This window comes from Lissotriton vulgaris, chromosome 6 (assembly GCF_964263255.1).
Source record: "Lissotriton vulgaris chromosome 6, aLisVul1.2, whole genome shotgun sequence".
Taxonomy (NCBI): domain Eukaryota; kingdom Metazoa; phylum Chordata; class Amphibia; order Caudata; family Salamandridae; genus Lissotriton; species Lissotriton vulgaris.
In genome coordinates this window covers 1,782,413,300-1,782,437,179 of record NC_141694.1, presented here as the reverse complement: position 1 = coordinate 1,782,437,179, position 23,880 = coordinate 1,782,413,300, and the positions used below count along the sequence as shown (strand labels likewise).

Below are 23,880 nucleotides of genomic sequence, written 5' to 3'. Positions count from 1 at the left end.
TTTTTTCACCACCGATTTGAAAATGCACAGGTTTCTCTCTTTGATGGCCAGCACCGACATACACTTTTAGACACACCTCCCGCCACAAGTTCTAGAATTGCGAACTTTAGAGCTGGGGAGCTACGTTCGAATCTCGGCATCAGCTCAACAAACTGTGATTCTAGGCAAATCGCTTTGTCTCCCTGTGCCTACCACAAAGGAATGTGTTCTTCTGTAATGTAAATTGTGCTCATGCCATGTTGTCGAGTTATATAATATTGCACGGAAAAATAAAGAGGGAAACTCGAGTTCACACACTACTGAACGCGCACTCTTAAGTGCATCAGCAGTGCACTGTGAATCGGAGCATTTCACAGGCCTGTCACAGATAAGAAATGCTATCAAAACGAAATCCTACAAAACAATATACAACTGGCAGGCAGCAATTCATACCCGGACAACGTCGGGACGGGCTGCTAGTAAAATATAAATAATACAAATAATAACGATAGTAATACCAATACTAATAAAACGAATACCAATAATAGTAACCCTAATACTACTAGTAACACTACTACTATTTCTACAGCTAATAATAATAATACCAACAACAATAATGAGAACTTTGAAAAACAACATGTTATATTAGCAGCAGAACCCAAGGCAATCTATGAAAGGCACTGACGTCTCGGACCATTTCTAGATGCTCCTGTGACAAGATCTAAACTAAAAATGGATGTGAATTATGCAGCAAGGTGTGAAAAGAACTTTTGAGAAATATTTTCCGAGAGGAGGCTAACTTGTTTATGAAATATTGTGATTTATACTCTAAAGTTATTGAGAGGTATCTTTGAATTAGTATTGATACATTTCATTTCAGACACGTGCATAGTTAGTCCAAGAGCACACATAGGGCCCTATTCACATGCAAAGACAGAAAAGGAAGGACAGAGATTCAGGTCTCTGCTTGAGTGTATTTTTCAATGTTTTACCTATTTATAAATATTCACAGAAGTAATCCCGGAAAGCTGATCTATCTGCATATTTCCAGCTGTATACCAGGAAGGTCAAGTGACTGCTACCCTTATGTAGAACTCTCCATTGAAAAGAGGATTCAGTCCTGTGGGTAAAATCACACATTTGGTCCTCTGCAGGGTAAATGCCCCCTCGTGGAGAATGCTCTTCCCCTCAACTTCCAAAAAATGTTGGGCTAATCTGTGCTCCTTACCTTCCTGGAAGGGGTATTGTGTCAGCCCCAAGTTGGACACAATCTTTAACCATTTCTGGGGTAGAAAGGAGTCTGACTGACGTTTGGGAATGAACACAAATGTAAATATGTGTGTGCATCCTACACTTTTAAGGTAAACAGAAAGATCAAACTGCAAACAGCGCTGTCTGTGTTTTGTGATGCTGCTGATGTAATTATCAGGCGCTCTGAACTGTATGTTGGTAGAAGTTTGCATAACCTTAAGCCTTGTTAAAATGTAAGAGTCGAGGCATTTTGTGTTGTCTGTGATTCGCTGCAAATGCAGAGCTGGAGTCTTAGGAGGGACAGCAGACAGCTGTCCCTGTTTTCACATTTTCTGCCAGGCAACAAAATTGTTAGAAGCACAACCTGTGGGGCCATGATAGAGGTCGGGGGAGTGACAGAATCAGAACTTCAAAAACTATGGGGTAATGTCACCAGTTTAAATTCCAACAACATTAAGGGCACTTGGGGGGGATTCCCTTACTATGCTGCAGGTAGTTGTTAAACCTGCTGCCCTCAAAAGAAACCTACACCTAGGGTATATATAACACCAAGAAAACTAGCTAAGACAACGGGCCTATAATACCATTGCCCTAGGTGTAATCCCCCGGCCGCGGACGATTTCCATATGTTCCTGTATTGCCCGGGGATAATAAATTATTGGATTAAGATACAGGAATTTTTGGAGGATGTGCTCCATCAACAAGTGGAGGTCACCCCGGGGACTATTTTTCTCGGACTCAGGACAGATTACCACCTGAATGAACCGGCCTCTACATTCGTCTTTTATGCTATTATTCAGGCAAGGCGCGAGATATGTAGGGCCTGGAAAGATGTAAATGCCCCGACTTTTTCGGAGTGCCTGAAACATTTAATTCTTACAAGTGAATCTAATATGGCAGGTGACAGCACAAGTTATGATGAGATCTGGGCGGCCCTTGTGACTTGGCGTAACAGGTAACGGTGTTCCAATGATTTTGCCCGGGCACTGTTGGTTCTTTGCCTCCAAAGTAACACAGGGTCTTTCTGGTGGAGTGAAATGGAGAGGACTAAGAAAACAGTATTGGCTTGAGGGATTTACATCTTTCTCTCTGCATAGGTCTTAAACACCAGGGTCCGAACAGGTTGGCGGATGGAGAGGGGATATGTTGTTTCCCGTCAAGAATGCCCATCACTGTGTATGAGGACACAAAAAAAAATAGTAGAAGCACAGCCTGTGTCCCTTTAAAGAACAGGATCTGGTTTCAATAAACAATTTCTTAAATAGATAAGACATCTGGGATACTATGTGACTCTCGTAGAGGGAGATGCCTCACTGACATCAGTTCTTATTTGCAATTCAGAAAGGATTGTAAAATTTGTATTGTCAGTTCGTAAACACTGGCTCTTGAATAGGCAGGCCTAGAGCCTCCAGCACAGATTCAAATTGTAATACCTGTAGGTGTGTCATCTTTATCTGCATCAGCAATATGCAAGCCACTCAAGGGGTGAAGTGTGGCTCAATGGTTAGAGCGGCAGACCCTGATGCAGAGGTCTAGCCCGGGACCAGGGATCAATTCCCCGCCTCAGCGGGTCTTGGGCTCAAAATTCCACGGACCTGATAATTCTCGCCTCGGTGCCTATTCCAATCATGGGTCCCACTCTGCAACTCTGGGCAATAGCTTGCTTAATCTCCACAACGGCCCCCACAACGCTAAGGATGCCTGGCCTCCACCTTGGGGGTGCCCAGGAGTGGGCTCCTCACAGGGAAAGTCAGGATGGGTTCCACAGCGGTATTCGTACAAGCGCCTTGAGACCCTTGCGGGTGAGTAGTGCGCTATACAAGTATCAATTTACAATTTTTATACAAGTATCAATTTACAGGGGCAAGAAGGGCCTCACCAGTCGGAGTGCAGTCAAGGATTCAAGCTCGTCCTTGCATTGGATCTCAAGGGCACTATACAAAGCTGTAATGCATTGAAATAACCCATCACACGGTCAGAGTGGGGCATGGAGACCACAATTCGCTATGGGCACACATGCTCACTTAAGTAGTGTGTATATGTGTGCTACAACTAGGATGTATTGTATGCTCAGTCAGGAGTTTGCACCTCGTGGAGGTCTATGGTATTGCTAGGTATTACATTTCTAAAAGTGGCGTAAACCATGCACATTAATGGCCCAACAGAACAAACATTAAACATGTAAACTTGATGATCTTTAAATAATAAACAAAATGTTGCTCTCATTTGCAGAAATGGATTTGCTACTGCTAGCAGTGATTCTGGCTTTGGGACTGCATTGCTCTACTGTACAGGTAAGAAAAATAAATAGTATATGAAGGTGTGATCAAAGAAAAGGAAATGCTTCAGCGTATATACACTCACTGATCTAGTCACAAAGCTACAGCTATGCAGAGCCCTGTGTTGTATAGGAATATATCTGGAGTTTCTCGTTTTCAGACTTAGCATGTCAGATAAAACAACCCCAAATTATAGTCTTATACTTTTGGAGTAAGCGAGCTAGTGAGAAAGGGAGAAGAGGGAGGCACTCCTATCTCTTCTCTTCTCATGTAAAGAAAGTTTATGTGGCTGCAGAATTATGCACTTTGCTTTTTTAAATTGTACAGTGTGCACCACAAATTATGACAGTATTTCTGACAGTATTCTGGTGTGATTAAAATGCTGACTTTGGTGTGATTTAAATGCTACTAAACAAAATTAAATTAAAGAATGCACCACAGCACGAACTTGGAATATCAATTTTGGTGCACCCTGAGGCCTGTAGGAAGTCGTATCAGGCCATGTGACCACAAGGATCTAAATGCACTCACCTGTAACCAAGGCAATTTCACCTAAACGCGTAAGGATTAAAATAGTGTCTAATCCATGAACTGTAAAATCTTAAATATTATAACTGAGCTTCTTTTTGAGGATCCTGGCCTTTAGGGTCGCTTTACTCGAGGTATCAACTCTTTACTTCCTTGAACCCTTACACCTAACCCTGTGCAGTCTTCGGTAGCAACCTGAAAACATATCCTGGAGTACCCTGCAAGAAGCACTTATCTTCATTTCTGCAGCGTTAATCTCCTGTCCATCTTTATAGGAAGCCTATTTCAGATATAAATAATATATGAAACATATTTCATATAACCTGCCTCTCCCTGAATATTTTAAAGTCATCTAATTTAGTAGCTTTCCTGGAAATACCTTACCTGGGCTTCCCAGGGTATTTTACTTCTAATATTAGACAAACCGGAGACCTCTTCTTCATAGGCTCAATCAACAAGCAAGGACTTGTGGCCATTTAAAAAACAAACCTGAAATAAATCAAGCGGTACATCTTATTCTATTAGCAGATGAATGGAAGACAGGATGAGTGACTGCACAAATAAATTGCTGGGAAAAGGAAACCATGTTGTGAAGACTATTGGACAGACGTTGATGAACCAATAAATACTCTCTCTCTCTATGCCGATCAATGTAACCCAATGAAACCAGCGCACACCCCTCCTTCCTCAGGTTAAACCCATGGATTCTGCTTACAGCATCCATACACTAAAGTGATAACATCAAGACTGCCTTAAAACACTTCTGTTACTAGTGGCTGCACAATCAAGATGGGCTTGACAGTTGCACTCGTACTTCTTAATGCGCCTAGTCATGTTTCAGTTTTAAATGGGCCTACAAAACATAAACAGATACAGAAATCGATGTACAAATACCCAAATCAATAAATCTAATAGACATCTTTCAAATGAGGGAGTATGCCACATTATAAACTATCATGCAAACCACGCTTGTGTTAAGTAGGTTAGGCCTTGCCAAAACACTGAATGTAAAAGGGATTGCACTGACAGAGTGGATGCCCCCAAATCTACCATTATCTTATTTTGATTGGACCAGTTTTTGAGCCTGATGTCTTTCACTAACTATGAATATAGCCTTATAGCCCGCCGTAGAGGGCTATAACGGCTATTAAAGGCCCTCTCCAGCGTTAAAGGCCCGAGCCGAAGGGTGAGGGAGTTTATTAGCCGGTACAGCCCAGCTACGAAGGGCTATAAGGCTATTGGAATAATCTGCCACTTAAGGGCAGCATGTTCCAACAAAAAAAAAACAAAGCCTTATGGGAGTGCGAGGGGATTGAAATCCCCTCAGGCTCCCTGAAGCCTTTGTTCACAGCCAGAGCTGTGAACAAAGAAACATTGGAATGTTGGAGCTCCAGGCTTATACCAGCCATTATAAGCCCGGAGCACTCCATTGTTTTAAATGGAGCTCCTAACATTCCAAGGTTCTAATGTACGTTAAAGGTCCAAACCAGTTGGTAATGTCACAATAGTTCTCAAAGTGCAAGCCAGCACCAAACAAAAGAATGCTCTGAAATGCCTATTGTTGGTGATTGTCCAAGATGGAGGACTTGGTAAAGAGAACTCAATTTTTTCGGTACACTTGATATGGTTGATGTAACCTCACCTTAGCACACTACACTTTACCCATATGGTTCTGACAGCATCAGGTTTTTTAATTACATTGCTTATATTTTTCAGAGCTTAGATCCTAAACTGGTAACTGATAATGCTGACGTTCAAAGGGCGATTTGCGACAAACACAATGAATTGAGGCGAAGCGTCAAGCCAACTGCCAGCGACATGCAAAAAGTGGTGAGATACATTTTACACTGCTATTTAAATTAAACAATTAGGGAAGAAATGTCAATTTCATGGATGTTAAGAAAAATGTATTTGCCATTAGTATTTCTAACATTATATCTAAGAGAATTCAAAATGCCTCCAATGCAAATCTCTCTAGGAGTCAGTAATATCTACATTGTGGACAGTATACGTTTACATGGATACCTGGGCATGCCTGTTCATCTCTTGTCCTAAGTATACAAAACCTGTTCCTAGGAATACAGCAACCAGTAAAGACTAATTTAGAGATGGGTAATGGAAAAACATTTGTTTTGTTGGAAGTGCCAAATTCTCTCTCTGAAGATTCTCCTCTTGTGAAAAATCCACCACCATAATTTAAATATGCCAAACCTGTCTTCTAGCATATTCTACACCAGATGAGAATCTTCTCTTACCACCAAATCCAATTCAGGTCCTTCTTAGCTATCTAAAGTGATTTCCCCAGATTTCAATCATATTGGTAGATGAGTCACACTTCAATTGACCCTCTGCTGATAAGTACTGTGTCTGATGGTCGGAAATACGCACTTGACTAATGCTTGCAGTGTGGGCCTTGAGGAACACCCATTGAAGGGCCTCAGTTCATCTCTGGACAGCAATGTTTTCCAGTAGGCATAGTTTGCAGCTTCCCAATGAAGTAAGTCTTGAATAGGCAGTCCTCAATGTGTGTATATATATATATATATATACATACATACACATACATACATACATACATACATACATACATACATACATATATATATATATATATATATATATATATATATATATATATATATATATATCTATATGCAAAGTGATCCTTCAGCCCTCTGGACGCGCTCAGCAGTGTGTGCTCTGCCTAGGGGTCGGATCCTGACCCAAGCAATTTTTGGAAAACAAAGGAGGCGGCACAATCAGGATGTCTTTGTTAAGCCTTATTTATTTCAAGACTTTCACCCCACCAACGCGTTTCAGCCTTACACGGCCTTGCTCAGGGTTGGTTAGTCCCTCTACAGTGTTTCTATTTAAACTGGCCCATAGTTATCCATTTATGAGGCATTATGGGATATGTGGTTTTTGTTACATTTCAGTGAGAAAAATATTTTTAAAAAGAAAAGAAAGACTTGGCATGCTTATTAATATCAGCATTTAGGTAACATTAGTGTAATGTTCATAATTCTGGGTATAGTACCCTAGTCTTTACATGATGTTCACTGATTTATCTGTGAGAATTCAGGGTGTAGTACCCAATTTACTTCTGAGGTTGATTAATCCAGGTGAATGTGCAGGTCCTCTCCAAAGTTCATCCCCTTTGGGTGCTTGGTCTGGAGTCTGATGATCATCCGCGACTCCATTTGTCGTAGTCTTCGGACCACATCTCCTCCTCGTTCCATTTTGTCCAAAACTTTTGCGCCAAAGAAATGCATTTGCCTCCAATCTCCATTCTGGCATATGCTCATATGTTTGGCAGTGGCATATTGCATGTTGGAGTTTTTTACTGCCCTTATATGTTCTAAAATTCTTTTCTTCAACATGCAGGTTGTGCTCCCCACGTACTTCATTCCACACTTACATTGAATTATGTAAACAACGTTTTTAGAGCTGCATGAAATTTGTTGTTCTATTTTCATGGACTTGCCATATATATATATATATATACACACACACACATACACAGGGGGTCCCAAAACGTGTTTTCCCATTGCAATTTGCCATAGGGACATTTAGACACGGCCACAGTCCGAACTGCTGAACGGAATTACACCTAATTTGGCACAATGGTAGAGTTTGGTTTGCAGATTCCACTTTTTGTTAAATGGTGTAAATCTGTTCAGTATTTACTGAGAAAATCAAAAGTACAATCATAGATATATCTATAGATGAAGCACCATACCTGTATCCTCCCGAGCACGAGGTTTATGCTGATTGGCTGTCAACACTCCAAACCAGGAAGTGTTGGCAGTCATCTTGTGCCTCAGTAGAACCGAGGCACATGAAAACAGAAAAAAACAAGAAAAGGGGGCAGAGTAGAAACACCCTGACCCCCTAGGCCTGATAAGGGGTCCCACAAGGTCCCCCAAGTCCAAACAAATATATATATACATTTTATTTAATCACGGGATGCCAATCCCCCAAAAAAACGAAGCGCAGGCTCCTGTGCTTTCATGTTAACAAGGCCCCGGGGGGAGCAAATCTCAGGGGCTTTTTAAAAATACAGTGTGGTAGGGGCCAATCCCCCCCACACTGCCCTGGGGACTGCCACCCCCGGGCAAAGTACGTTTTATAGCAGGGGGGCACATGGCCCCCCGCAGCCCCGGGGACCACCACCCCCGGGGCTTAAATGTATAATGGGGGGCCTCCAAGGCCCCCGGAGCCTCGGGGACCGCCACCCCCGGGGCTTTAACATGTGGTATGCGGGGGGCTCATGGCCCCCCCCCGCAGCCCTGGGGACCCCCACTCCCTTGGGCGTATTTTTAAAAAACAAAAAAAATTAACAAACCTGTGTGGGAGGCTCAAGTCCCCCCACACGCCCCAGGGACCGCCACCTCCCCGTGGCACTACATATTTAAATTGGGGCGTCCGTGACGGACCCCCGGGGACCACCACCCCCCGGGGCTTTTAAATGTTGGGAGCGGGGCGTGCTGCCCTCCTCCTGGAGACTTGTGGTGGCCCTGAGCACCACCATCCCCCATGGTTGGCCCCTGCAGTGTCCCGGGGTGCATACCCCCGGGACACTGCTGTTTGCTATGGTAGGGAGGGAGCCTTGCAGGATGTGGGGAGCCAGCAATGATAGTGGGGGCTTGGGGACCCCCCCACGGTCCCCAACAGAGAGGGCCAGGCCCTGGGGGATGTGGTCCCCAGGGCCAGAAGTGGCCCAGGAGGGGGGCCACACGGCCCCCCTCCCCAAATAATAAAACATTTTTAAAAACATTTTTAAAAAGGAGGCAGGCCGGCCCCGGGGGATAGGGTCCCCCTACTTAAATTTGTTTTAAAATTTTGGCCATGCCCCGTGGGGATGGGGTCCCCTGGGCCTGGAATTAGCCATGGGAGGGGGGCCACGGGGCCCCCTTTCCGTTTAAAAAAATAAATTAAATGGTTGGGGGTCAGGCCCTGGGGGATGGGGTCTCCAGGACCCATAAAAAAATAAATAAAATGGTTGGGGGTCAGGCCCTGGGGGATGGGGTCCCCAGGACCCCAAAAAAAGAAGAAGGGGGGTTACAGAGCCCCCCTTCTTTAAAAAAAAAAAAAATTAAATTTAAACTGGACTCTGCAAACGCGCCCCCTGGCGCGTTTGCAGAGGGCGTTTGCAGAGGGGTAAGTAGTTCCCCTTGAATACTGTGGGTCCCTGGGGGGCAAGTAGCCCACCAGGAACCTCCAGTATGCGCCGGGGGGCTGGATTGCAGAGAGGTGTAATGAGGCCACGCCCCTTTTTACACCTCTCTGCAACGCAGCCCCTTGGCACATACTGGAGGTTCCTGGAGGGCTAGTTGGACCCCAGGGACCCCCAGTATTCAAGGGGACTTAATCCCCAACTTAGAACGCGCTACGGGGTGCGTTTGCACAGTGGTGAAGGTAGGGGGCGGGGCTTGAAGTGATATGTGTGCAACATGCCCTGTGGCGCATTTTAAGTTGGAGAATTAATTCCTCTTCAATCCGGAGGTCCCCTAGGGGCGAACTAGCCCAACAGGTACTTCCAGTAAGCACCACGGAGCTGCGTTGCAGAAAGTTGGAAAAAGGGGGCTTGGCCTCTGAACACCTCTCTGCATCGCAGCTCCCTGGCGCATACTGGAGGTACCTGGTGGGCTAGTTGGCACACAGGGGACCTCAGGATTGAAGAGGAATGAATCCCCCAACTTAAAACGTGCCACAGGGTGTGTTTGCACACATGTCACATGAGGATTCTCCCCCTTCCTTCACTATTGAGCAAAATATTCCTCTAAAATCAGCCGAACTATGAATTCTGATTTACTCACCTGTTATCATGAGAAACGTCAGTGCTGCATCTTTGAGCCCAGTACAGACCCTGAAAAGTAAATCTAAGTGTACTTACCAGTAAGTTGTACTTCCTTCCATAGGAATCTATTGTGTGGTTTTCACCAGAAAAGTTTGTGTGTCTATTTTTGAATCGTACAAATATTCCTCTAAAATCACCTGAACTACGAATTCCGATTTACTCACCTGTTATCAGGAGAGACCTCAGTGCTGCATCTTTCAGCCCACTACTGATTCTGAAAAGTAATTCTAACCATACTTACAGTAACTTGAATTTCCTTCCACAGGATATCATTGCCTGCTATATAAAATATATATAAATTAACAAAAATATAAAATGAAAAAAATTATATTACAATTTCAATATTTTTTAAAACATTTTTTTCCAATTTATATTAAAAATATGTAATGTAATTTTTTAAAAAAATCTAAAAATAAATACTTTAAAACAATGTAGTAAATCAGTATATAAAAAATATAACAATTAATACATATAAAAATGATCATTTACAAAACCTTTGAAATTCACTGAAAAAACTATAGGTTTCAGCCACGTAATAGTTAGGAATTAGCATTTGAAAAACCTTAGAAATTCACTGAAAAAACCATAGCTTTCACACGTTATAGTTAGCTGGATATTTCACTCATACAAAACCATTGAAATTCTCCCGTTATAGTTAGTTCAGCTCACTATAACTTGCGCGCCCGCAATGCACTGCTGGTGACGTCACATATTACATCACTCATGACATGGTCAGTGACATCACTCATGACATCACTGATGACATCATCCAGTGAATGTGTTTCCTTCTGAAAAATGAATATTTTTATGACTAAAACATGTTAGGACTGCTGTTGCTGTGCTTTTATAAATCAAAGGTTGTCATCTTTGCCGCTATTTCTCTTCGAAGGGGGAGAGTTGTTTGATGTCTAGCGGTTTGGTTCTGCCGCAAGCGACGTACCACCAGCAAGAGCACCATGTTTGCCTAAGTGGAACCAATTCTGTGTGCTCGTAAGGGCGATAATGGGCAACTGACAGCCACCAAAGACGAACTTCGGTATGGTTCTCAGCAGACTTAAGAATAGGACTGTTAAGGCACAGCAATAAAATTGCAACAGCAAATTGAATATAAAATGTTGGCACTACCAATGGAGGGATAAAAAGCAGGGGCAGTGAACCACAAGTACCACCATGCACCAGTTTGACCGATTTGGGCGACCTCTAGGGGGCAAATATTATAAATTGATGCAATGTTTTTGTGAGGTTCCAAGGCGAACTTGTGAAAAAAGCCAAGTGTGGCCGAAACATGTTAGGACCGCAGTTGCTGTGCTTTAATAAATGAAATATTCTCTTCGTTGTGGATTGCGGCTATTTCTCTTTTAAGAGAGAGAGTTGTTTGATGCTAGCGGCTTGGTTCTGCCGCAGGCGCCGCACCACCAGCAAGAGTGCTGTGTTTGCCAGAGTCGAACCAATTCTGTGTGCTTGTGAAGGCGAAAATGGGCAGCGGGCAGCCGCTGAAGGCGAACTTCGTAATGGTTCTCAGCAACCTTAAGAATAGGACTGTTAAGGCACAACGATAAAATTGCAACAGCAAATTGAATAAAAAAAGTTTGCCACCACCCACTGGTGGGATAAAAAGCAAGGGGCAGGAAATTGCAAGTACCAGCATGCAACAGTTTGACCCATTTGGGCATCCAATAGGGAGCGAATATTATACATACCCACAAGCGAAAGTGAGGCAGAATCAATGACCAGTGGCAGCAATAAAGATATTCGTTTTTTACGCGGATCAAAAGAGGGAACAGGGACCAGTCAAAACGACAGGCAAATACATCAAAAAGAGGAAAGAGAGGAGGGACAAGAGGGAGACAAGAGAGGCATGAGATTGAGATCATGGAACAAACAGATTTAGACAACAGTCAAACTAAAGGGGTGGAAGTGATTAATGGACAGAAGGACAAAATCCTTGCTTTGATTCCGGAGAAAAATAAGGACTGGGCGGCGCGCTCCTGTGTGAGTACCCTCTGCATAATTGGTGTCCCAGAATACACCAACATAGCTCGCATGGAGGACTACGTGGAGCAACTGGTCAAGGAACTCTTCAGCGATGTACTTTCCACAGTCTTCATTGTTGAATGAGCACACCGCTCCCTTGGTCCACGCCCCGGTCCCAGACTACATCCACATGCTATCATTGCAAAAATTTTAAACTTCCGAGATCGGGCCGCTATTTTTTGTGCTGCGAGAGACATGGGCAAAATAAACCATCAAGGAAACTCACGCTCGTTCTTTCTGGACTATACGCTGACTGTACAGGCTGCTAGACGTGAATTCCTCCCCGCATAGCGAATTCTGCAAAAACACGAGGTATCCTACTCTTTGGCGTACCCAGCAAAACTGAGAGTTCGACAGGGCGCTAAAACACTGGTATTCCCTGATCCCAGGGAGGCTCTCGCATTTGCAAAGAAACTCGACAAATCAACCCGCTCCTAACCATCCATCTCTCAGCCAGCTGACGCTGATCTCCTGAGTGACTGGTTGTAATGCTTGGGTCCACGACTTACTGAACGTTGTCTTAAGTTCTGGATGCTTAGCCACCCTGCTTTATTGCAAGGGTATCCGCCGAGCCCTGCAAGGCCCTACCGGGATAATTCCCAATCTTCTACTGGTTTCCCCACCTCCAAGTTTTGGGTTCCTGGGGTGGGAAATGGAGGTCTCTTAGCCTAATTGGGGAGTTGAGTGGGTGGGTTAGTGGAGGGTTTTCTGGGGTCCGTTTTGGGGGTGGGTGCCAGGTATTGTGTCATCTTGTCGCTACTGTTGGTCCTGTTGGGATGGAATAGTTGGGTTGAGGACGCAACATCGACATTATTCTGGGGTTGGTTTTTGATCTGTGCTCAAGTGGGGTATGTTGGTTAGGGGGGTTATAGGTTTTTAAATTTAGTTTGCTTCATGCTTGTTCTTTTAGGTCGGAATACATCTTCGCACTGTGCTCCTTGTCCTCCATTGCAGGGATGACATGCATGACATTATCCCCTTTCCACACTGAATGGCTTCTTCCCCCTCCCTCTGGACTGTCTGCACACAGGGCCTCTGCGAATGTGGAGCCTCCTCTGCTGCTTGACCTGCCCATGCGCTCTGCCCCATCTGTTGCATGTCATCTGTGGGGGCAGTTTTCTGGCTCCTCTTCCTGGGGGATACAGTACTGCTGCATGCCTTCAGTGGTCCTTCCAAGTCGCACTATGTCACATTCCACCTAGGTATAAAACAACATGACTGATACCGTATGCTGGACCTGGAATATACGTGGTCTTAACGATCACCACAAAGCCAGGGCTCATTCATTCTCACTTGCAGCGACACAGGGTGGACATATGTCTCTTGCAGGAGAAGCACTTATTGCCGGGGTCTGCCTCCAGACGCGCCACTAGGGGGAGGTACACTCCTCATTCTATTACTCTCACGCAAGGGTGATCTCAATCCTGATAAGTAGGGGTCTTCCCTGGCGTACTATTCAGGCGATCACAGATCCCGACGGTAGATGTATAATTTTGCATGGCCTCCTGCTATCTCAGCTAGTTACAGTTGCTGCGGTATATGGTCCTAATTCAGACGATCCTGACTTCTTCTATCACGTATGGCATCTTTTCTCATCCTTTGGCCCAGCGGCGATTCTCTGGGGAGAGCTTCTAATGTCACACTTTCAGCGGCATTGGACCACCCTGGTCCTCGCTCTTTACATCCATGCGCCACCACATCACTTCAGTCCATACTCACCGATAATTCGTTTTTTGATGCCTGGTGTCATTTGTGGCCTGCTTCTCGTGAGGGCACTTGCGTAACCAGATCACGGGATGCTCGTCCCGCATTGATCTATGGCTTGCCTCCCCAGACGTCATCACTTGGCTCACATCTGCAACACATAAAGCGCACACCTTTTCAGATCACGCACAGGTCCAAATCTGCCTTCGCTTCCCTGCTTCCCCACAGCGAGCATTCACATGGCGGCTCCCTCCGAATACGCTCCGTGACACAGTATTCTGTGATGAAATTCAAACAGCAATCGTCAATTATATTGACCTAAATGTGGGCTCCGTAGATTCTCCTTCCATTCTTTGGGAAGGATTTAAAACAGTAAGAAGAGGTGAATGTATTTCGAAACAGGCTGGTGTCCTCCGTTCCATTCGTACCACTTTGGCTAAATTGGAAACTGGGATTAGGGCTTTGGATGCTTCCCAGGCAGCACACACCAGTCCTGAGTACCTGGCGCTCTTGAGGCAAAAGCACAATGACTTTTCTGAGGAGGCTGAGAGAGAACTCGCCTTTTTGGGCAGGGAGGCCGAGCTCACCGTTTCGGGGAGGGCGATCGGCCTGGAAGGACCTTAGCCAACCTCTTATGCCCTCCACATGCCACGTCATATATTACAGCCCTCAGCGACAGGGGCCCCGCTAGAACCACCTCTCCGGTAGACATCAAGAGCTGTACACTGCTGGCTCCCCCCCTCTCATGAAGACTTCAAACAATACTTCAAGACTATTGCACTGGTATGGCTGGAATATCACCACTGGAAATTTCTGGATGAGCCCTTCACTAGGGAGGAAATATTTGCCGCCATCAGCAGTTTGCCGGGGAACAAGGCTCCCGGACTGGACGGTCTTCCTGCCTCTTTTTATAAAACTTATGCATCGTTGTTAGAAATGTATCTGGCAGCTATGTACAATGATTCCTTCGATAATGGCCTATTTCCTCAGTCCCCCCAGGAGGCAATGATAACGTTGCTACTTAAGCCCGATAAGCCAGCCGACTGTTGTGATTCCTATCGCCCCCTTTCTCTTATGAAGACTGACAACGAAATCTTCGCTAAATTAATCACCCCTCACCTTCTTCTTCTTATGCCCTGCATTGCCCTCCCAGACCAGTCTGGTTTGATTCCTGGACAGGCCACCTCACATAATCTCCGGACCATATTCTCGGTCCTTCCCCAGTCTCTCCGCAGTGGCCCCCCTTTTGGACGCAACTAAGGCGTTCAATACGCTCGAATGGCTCTTTCTATTCCATCTCTTACCTCGCATTGGTTGCAGCACCATGTTTATACATCCGGATTAATTGGCAAATAACAGAGCCCATATGTGTTGGACGTGGCACTCGGCAGGGGTGCCTCTGTCAGCTATGTTCTTTGCCACTGCGATGGAGCCCCTCTCTGCTAGACTCCGGAAACATCATACCCAGGGGTATAGGGTTTACGGCAAGCTCTCTCCTGGTTTCTACGTATTCGGACGATATTACTCTGTATGTTCACCACCCCCAGGACAATCTTAGTCCTCTTGTATGTGAGAGCATTCGTTTAGATGGACTGTCGGGCATTCAGGTTAACTGGAGTAAGTCTGTGTCATTACCTCTTACGGATTCCATCAGACTATTCACGCCGGACTTCCCTTTTACATGGGCCACTGGCCCTACCCGGGACCTGGGTATCTGGCTGAATAGGGACCTTGATGATCTCTGGAGACCTAACTTCGGGAGGGCGGTGGATTGGCGGTGGATTGGCTGGAATCCAAAATTCCAAATTGGAGTCGGCTTCCATTGTCTCTGGCCGGCCTCATCGCCATTGCTAAGATGGTGGTGTTGCTGAAATTCCTCTACCTTTTCCTGAACATTCCAATCCTCCTTACTGCTCATTTCTTTCACAAACTCTGTTCCTTGATCATTTCCATAGTCTGGGCGGGCAAACATCCCAGAGTGGAGAAGTGTGGCTCAACGGTTAGCGGCGGCAGACCCGGAGGCAGAGGTCGGCCCGGGACCAGGGTTCAACTCCCGACACGGCCGGGTGCAGGACCAATGTCAACGGGCCCAATAAATCTCGCCTCGTGCCACTCTAACCATGGGGTCCCACGCTGCAACTCTGGGCAATAGCTTGCTTTATCTCCACTCTGGCCCCATCACCGCCGGGGATGCCTGGCTGCACCTTGGGGATGCCCAGTAAAGGGACCATCTCACAGGGAAAGCCAGGACGGGTTCCCCAGTGGTACAGAGCTGGGACGCCCCAGGGTAACCACACGCTCTATAAATCCAACATTAATTCATTAATTAATTCAGTAGTGTATGACATCCTCACTCCTAATTTTAAGCTTTATGCTTTATGTGCACAGGCCAGCTTTCTGCACTTTTGGATTCACTCTGCCCTTATCAACCACAGGTGGCTGTGGAGACCGATATTGCATCACCCTGGCCGCTGACCACTGCCCTTTTTGCCCCGGCGTGTCATCCGCGGGCGGAGGTGGACAGGGTGGAGACATTGCGGTGGGCCTGGTCCGGTCAGCCGTATTTCCAATCTTCCTGTGTTGTCGGCAAATGCAATACCAATCGTGCGTCATCCTGCCTTTCCCTCTCTCCAGCCTTCCGGCATGTCCAAACATGCATCACAGCTGGGCCTGCTGACATTGGCAGATTTATCCCCAGGCAACACATTCTACTCTCTCCCTGCCTCTTCTGGCCCGCTGGACACTCTCCTGTTTTATCAGTTACGTGCTATATGCCGGGTGATACATCCTACGTTCCCCCAGATATACACATCCCCGACACCACACAAAATAGTAACTAAACTATATGCCCTCACGTTGGCATCCACTTCCATCTCTACCGAACGTTGCGTGGGGCGTAGACCTGGACATGGACATCAGCCAGGTAGACTGGCTGTACTGCTGCAATCAGACAAAGAAGCTGTCACCAAATTAACCGCTTCGTCTCATCCATTTTAAGTATCTACATAGACTATACCGCACTCCTGCCCAGCTTCACAAACTCGGTCTCATGCCTAGTGTCTGTTGCTTGCACTGCGCTTCGCCCCGCTACAGTTTTTGCCCATTTAGCATGGCTATGCCCCAAGGTGTCAGACTTTTAGCGGCAGGTATGCGCTGCTATCTCTGAGATAACTTCCGCAATGGAACAGTCCGACCCTCTGCTCTGTCTGCTGGGCTTTGTAAAGTTTTGCCCGGATGCCTCCCACCGCTTGATTGCAATGCTTCTTGTGTTGGCTAGGCGTAAGGTGGCCATGTGCTGGGGCCATAGGACTGTGACTAAATTTGCCCATTGGCTTGAGTACGCATCTAGATGCCAGACCTGGCTTTCGGAATTCTGGGACTTGCCTGTGAGGTCTCGCCCAGTAGACATATGGGGTCCCTTGGTGACATATCTCCATTCCCGAAGTCCCTCGAGCCATGCTGCCTCTCCCGCGATCCCCACCGGCGCCCTGTCCGCGGCGGACGCCGGTGCTGGTCAGTAATAGCCTCCTACACTCCACTGTCCCCCCCGTTTGATACACTTGCCATTCGTATTGCTGTGGTGCCCACACCTCCTCCCGGGTGATGATATTCATGTTCACTCTATTGTCATCATAATAGCACTTGGTCTGTGATAATCGTATTTGGGAAATGTCTTTGCATGTTACAATAAAGAGATCCTATCACAATTGGGGGATCAGAAATATTATGAGAAACTAAGGGACAATCCCATTCAACCCCTTACTCAGCTGATCAACACACATCTAAGAGAATGGCTTTACAAGGGTCTAATTGACCAAGACAAATGATTCTATCTCAAAGTGGATACACCCCCAGATATCCCTGCATATACACCCTGCCCAAGATGCACAAACAGGAAGGATTCCCACCCTGTAGACCCATTATCTTTAACATTGGAGGACCTACTGAGAAACCTTCTCAATACGTGGACGCATTTATGCAACCCATGGTCAAAAACCTGCCACCTTATATAAGAGACATAAAACACATCCTTAGTGTTCTAGCAGACATAATTTGGGAAGATGGGATGCTTTTAGCAAAATTAGACGTCACCGATCTGTACACTCATATTAGAACTAAACTGGGAATCCAAGAAGTGCGGAGATTTTTAAACAGGAGACTGGCTAGCCAATGGGAACATGTAGAGATGCTTATATCCGTGATTGAACTAATTCTAAAACACAATGTTTTTCTTTTTGAAACACACTGGTACAAACAGGTACAGGGAATTGCTATGGGCTCCAGGTTCTCTCTTTCGTATGCCAACCTATTCATGGGTTGGTTTGAGGAGGAGTGGATCTGGGATTCAAAGGGAACCAAGTGGAGTGAATCAATTATCTATTGTGGCAGATACATTGATGATTGTATTATGATTTGGTCAGGTTAAATGCACAACTTGGTTTTGTGAATTCCTAAACTCTAATGATATGGGAATCCACTTTACTTACAATCTCAGCCATACCAAATTGAATTATTAGATGTGACCCTATTTATAGAGAATAACCAAATTCAGAGCAGACTCAATCTCAAGTCCACCTCTTGTAATGCAGTACTGCAGAAAAGAGGATAACACAAACTAATAGAGCTGACACTCTTAGAGATGGACCACAAAAAGTTAAGATGTCCCCTAAAGTCAGACTTGTAACAGACTACAATGAAGTAGCATTGACCCTCAGAAAGAGTATGAAAAGACATTGGCAAGTTCTCAGGACTATTATGGGTGGGTTTTCTTTAATTACACTGCTACATTGTTTCCTTGGTATTCCTGTTGTGCTCTTAGCACCTAAAATACTACCATACTCTCTCTTCTAATTTACAGATGTTCTTGACACATCAGCCACCCAGTTGAGCGATAACTAAATGGGAGAATAGAAAATATAAGGTACCTTCATGAGATACACAACATTTGTCTATCAATTCACACTCCTATCACCCAGTGTGTCAGATATTCACACTATCTTTTCTTTTCTGTTCTTTTCTTTTCTAGAGAATCTTTACACCACTAAGTCCCATGCCTGAACTGAATATTGGTCAGCACTTCCCATTGTATTCTTCCCCCAGTCTACCACTGGCACTTTGACGTCGTTGGGTGCAGTGGCTGAGGTGGGGTGTAGGGACTTGGCATCCATCGTACCACTCCTGCGGAACTGTAAGTAACCTTGGTGCGGGCTTACTAAGCACTGCTGGGTGACCACCCTGGGGACACATTGTTAGAGGCCTCCCTACTACTGAAGACCTCAATTGGACTCTCCCATTCCTAAGAGAAGCTACTCCGGGGGACCTTCTGTGTTGGTGCGGAGACACTGCTCACACACTAGGAGGCCCGAGGGGCCTGCAGGAAGAGGGGAGAAACATCAGAAACATTTGCCTGCCGAGCTGGGAGGCGAGGCCCTAGACTCTTGGTGAGCACCCTGACTTTTAAAGAAAACAGCACAAAGGTGGGAGTGCTGCTGTTGCCGGAGAGGTTGACCATGGCGACTGATGCATAGAGGACTGACAGGGGACTCTCCCTATCCTTCTTTACTGGCCAAAGAGATGGCAGTGCCTGTTGGGGTATCTGGGGGATCACGTGGGGCTTGCAGCCTGGGCAGTCTCTGTGTCAGCTGCTGTTTTGCACCTCATCGCTGGCCCTGCTGCTAGATGGTAAGGCCTCTTGGGGCTGGACTGAGAGAACGGCAGGTAGGGTTGCATGCTGCCAAGCGAGACATGAGCCGAACTTCCTAGACAATCCCTTCCCCCCTTCCTTCTTTCTCTGTGACAGACTACATGAGAGGCCCAGTTGTTGGGGAGCCGGTGACCTGCTTATCATACCGGACACCCAAAAGGTTAGTTCAGATGACCCTGCATTTGAGAAGGAGCCCTAGAAAGGGGCTGTTGGATCGGGTCTTGCGCTACTGACTGAACAATGGGTGCTCTGGGGTCAAGCTATCGATGCAAGGATGGGCAAAGATAAGTCGGCTTGCACCTCCGCTCCCAACACGATCACCCTGTACACCACCAAGTGCCTACCTACCCAGCGCATACCTGACAGACGGGTCCTGATGCTTATAGTAACACTGCTGGCGAGCCTTCTCGGGCAGAGGTCCTGGCAGCCATACAGGGGTCCTGAACCGCTCTGGAGAAGCAGATCAAAACGGTCTCAAGCAACGTGAACCTGCTGAGAGCAGACCTACGTAAAGTAGCAGATAAAGTCTTGATGGCTGTTGGGGACATTGTGCAGCTAAAAGCAGAGGTGGCTTTGCTAAAGCAGCAGATGACACAGCTGTCCAATGCTACAGGATTGTCGGAGCGCAGGGCTGAGGAGGCGGAGGGCCACGCCCACTATAGTAACATCAGGGTCCTGGGAATTCCAGAAAGTTTAGATGAGGGTAGGACAGAATCCTTTTTGGAGCATTGGATACGAGTTAAACTCTGTGCCAGGAGGCTCTCGAACAAGTTTGTGGTGGCGAGGGTGCATCAGGCCTTGGCTTAACACCCCCTCCCCCACGGCAATAATTGCAAAAATCCTGAACTATTAAGATAAAGACTTCCACCTGCGGGCAGCGAGGGAGGCCCCAGACGTATGCTAAGACAACAGCAACGTATCCATTTCCCCTGATAATCCCAGAGACGTTCAGGAGCAATGAAAAGCTTTCCTCGGAATCAAGCAGAAGCTCAGGGAACTGCACTTACAGTAAATGTTACTCTACCCAGCCAAGTTGAAGGTGATGACGCAGGGGAAGGCCCCCTTCCTTGAGACCTCTAATGAGGTCTGGCAGTGGCTGGAGATCTGGGGGGGGGAGCATCCCTCCAGGAAAGTTCAGAGGGGGTGGGGAACCCAGACACACCAGGGGACGTGGGGCGCTCGCGGCAGGAATCGTTCTGCAGACAAAGACCCTTGAGTCAGCAGAGAATCACCTTGGCGAAGGATGGAACCATGCAGGTGGAGGCCCGGGAGATAACAGTCTCCCAATCACTGTCTGTAGTGCAGGAAACGGAATCCGCCCCTGCTCCAGTGGCGCTTAACTTCTCGGAAGAAGTGATTCCTGAAACAATCCTGGACACAGCTCTAACCCTGCATGACACTGGATGAAAATATGAACTCAAATATAGCATGGTCTTAATTTGGGGGGCTATTTAGGACAAACACATTACGGCTTGGAGGGGTGAGGGAGGGGGGGGAATCTCTCTGAAGTGGGAGGGAGCTTATGTTGACTTGCATCCGAGTAAGGGATATTAGAAATCATAGCTATACACAAGGGGGCTAGAACCCTGAGGAGCATAGGCCCAACTTAGCGGGCGCCTCCAGGTTTTGATGTCTTGAGCTATTGGTCGGGCTAGGCCATGAGGCTGTACTCTTTGGAGAAGTTGCATGGCCCCGTTTGGGCGGAAAGGGAGGCTGTGTATGTCCTGGCACAATCACAGGGAAGGCTTAACCCTATGCACTGTTGCAAGTCATTTGTCCGTGGGAGGGGGAGGGAGACAGTGGGACTTGTTTACGTTGAATGTTCTCATTTGTGTTATACAGCATGGAATGGTTAGGAAGACTCTGCATGACATGGGGTCACAGGGCATGAGGGCAGATTACCATCATGACCATGGGGACTAAGTTAATGAGCTGGCATGTAAGGGAGCTCGGCACTTGCACTAATCGATATAGGGTTCTCTCATTTCTCCTGAGGCATCGCATATCTATTGCAAGTCTCCAGGAAACTCACGTGGACAACGCTGGAGCCCAGAGGCTGTCGAGAAATTGGAGGGGACAGATTTTCCACTCATCATACTCTACCGATGCCAGCGGAGTGCTTGTGAGGGTTGCACCAGGGACACCGTTTTCAATGTGCTACATAATGGCTGACATTAATAGTAGATATATATTGTTGAGAGCTAAGATAGATGGGCGTGACATAGTAATATTAAACATTTACGTCCCGAATGTAGACAACCCTGCCTTCTACCAATCCCTCCAGGAGGTGCTGGAGTCGGATTTGGGTGTTTGTTTCTGTTGGTCGAAGACTTTAATAGTGTTCTGGACCCAGAGTTGGATAGGCAACCCCCCTGCCGAGGTACGGACGCCCGAATGACAGAGACACTCCGGGAGGTAATGGGGTACTTGGGTGCTCTAGACAAAAGGAGGATTGGACACCCCACTCAGGAGGTATACACTTGCTACCAAGATAGAGTCTTGGTTGCAAACCCAGACACTGACTTAGATGTTGAGGTGACCAATCAGGTCAGATTCCTTTCCCATCACTCTCTGGTCGCTTGTACGGTCCGTTGGGGGCCCCCCGAGCACCTCCCAAGTGTATGGCGGATGCAGTCAGACATACTGGAAGATGCAGATGGAAGGCAGCATATAGAGGGGGAACTGAGAAATTATATGACAATTAACTGGGAAGGGGCGGATATTACCAGGGCTACAAAATGGGAGGCTTTGAAAGCAATGGTAAGAGGGGCCTGCTTGAGACTAACGTGTGGGGTTCATAGGAAATTGCTGTGAGAGGTGGGGGTGGAGGAAGCGACGTTGACCGAGGTACAAACCCAAGACCGAGTCGATCCAAATGACACTGCCTGAGAATGGGAAATCCGGACACGCATTAGCGTCATTTGGGACAGGCTCAACAAGTACACACTCAGTCAGTAACGACAATACTTACACAGGGAGGGAGACAAGTCGGGACTTCTACTGGCCTGGATCCTTTATATAGAAAAACAGAAACAACCCCGGCCCCAATAGTGGAAGGCGCGCACCTACTGGCGCAGTGGTACACACCATAGCTGCAATCTTACAAGAGCTGCAGCGCTATCTTCAGACCGCATATACAGCAGACCCAACGATACGGGCATACTCTTATCTTCCATATTCACATGACACGCTGCTAAATAAGCTCCCAATACAAGCCAAAGAGGAACTTGAGGCCCCGCAATACGGGCTGCACTAGTAATGCTACCAGCTTCTAAGTCTCCAGTGGGTGATGGATTCTTACCCGTGTTGTCAAGGGCATACGCCGACACGCTGGCCCGGCCACTCCCATAGGTATATCAGGAGGCTTTTGACAAAGGAATCCTCCATCCCACCATGAGGCAGGGTGAAATATGCATGATCCTGAAGCCAGGTGGGGACAGCTGTGAACCTTTATCTTACCAACCAATCATCATGATCAATACGGACGCTAAACTACTATGCAAGGTCCTTGCTTCCCGCTTGGGAGCCCAGATGCAGCACCTCGTGCATGAGGATCAATATGGCTTCATCCCGGGCTGCAACACTGTGATGAACTTGAATCGTTTAACGCACGTCATGCTGAAAGTGAAACGCAAGAGGAGAGGAGAGGGTACTTGTGTCAATAGATCTAGCAAAAGATCATCGCTAAGCCCCACGCTCTTCAACATCTACATGGCCTGTCTTGCCACCATCGTCAGACAGCATGGGTTCAGCATAGTATCCTACGCCGACACCCAGCTCATCTTATCTCTCACGAAGAACCCCGAAGACACCAGACTCAGCCTCCAAGAAGGAATGAAAGATGTTGCAGCCTGGATGAGCAACAGCTGCCGAAAACTGAACTTGGAAATGACTGAGGTTCTTTGACCCTCTCCCACTGCGTGAGACAGCTCTGGGTGGCCCCCTGCCCTCGGAAACCCACCCACCCGGACAAACCACGCCCAGAACCTCTGCATCATTCTAGACTCCTCCCTCACCTTACCCTGCCAGATCAACGCTGTTGCCTCCAGCTGTTTCAACTCCCTACGCATCCTCCACAAGACCTTCAAGTGGATCCCCCCAAATGCAGAAGGACCGTCAACCACACACTTATAACCAGCAGACTGGACTACGGCAACGCTCTCTATGCCGGAATCAACAAAACCCTGCTACACAAGCTCCAAACCATACAGAACACCGCAGCCAGACTCGTCCTCGGAACCCCATGACACGAGCATATGACCCAGTACCTACGAGACCTCCACTGGCTCCCAATCGAGAAGAGAGCTACTCACCCATGCCTACAAATACCTCTACAACATCGGGCCCAAATACCTCAACGAAAGAGTCTCCTTCCACGTACCCAAAAGAAATCTCCGCTCCGCCAACCTTGCCCTGGCAGAGACCCCACGCATCTGCAGCACCAGAGCAGGCAGAAGAGCCTTCTTCTACATCGCAGCAAAGACCTGGAACGAGCTCTCTGTGAACATCAGACACTCCCCCACCCTGCACACCTTCAGGAA

At 46.9% G+C, this 23,880-nt stretch overlaps 1 protein-coding gene across 1 annotated transcript in view; it reads left to right on the top strand.

Annotated features, from left to right (window-relative positions):
• Window positions 1-3,464: 3,464 nt before the first annotated feature.
• Window positions 3,465-23,880, top strand: part of LOC147709477 (cysteine-rich secretory protein 2-like) — a 310,503-nt gene continuing 290,087 nt past the window's right edge. The window contains exons 1-2 of the mRNA XM_086925500.1: window positions 3,465-3,524; window positions 5,754-5,867. Of these exons, the coding sequence (XP_086781626.1) occupies window positions 3,465-3,524; window positions 5,754-5,867 (174 nt within the window). The remainder of the gene's footprint in view (window positions 3,525-5,753; window positions 5,868-23,880) is intronic.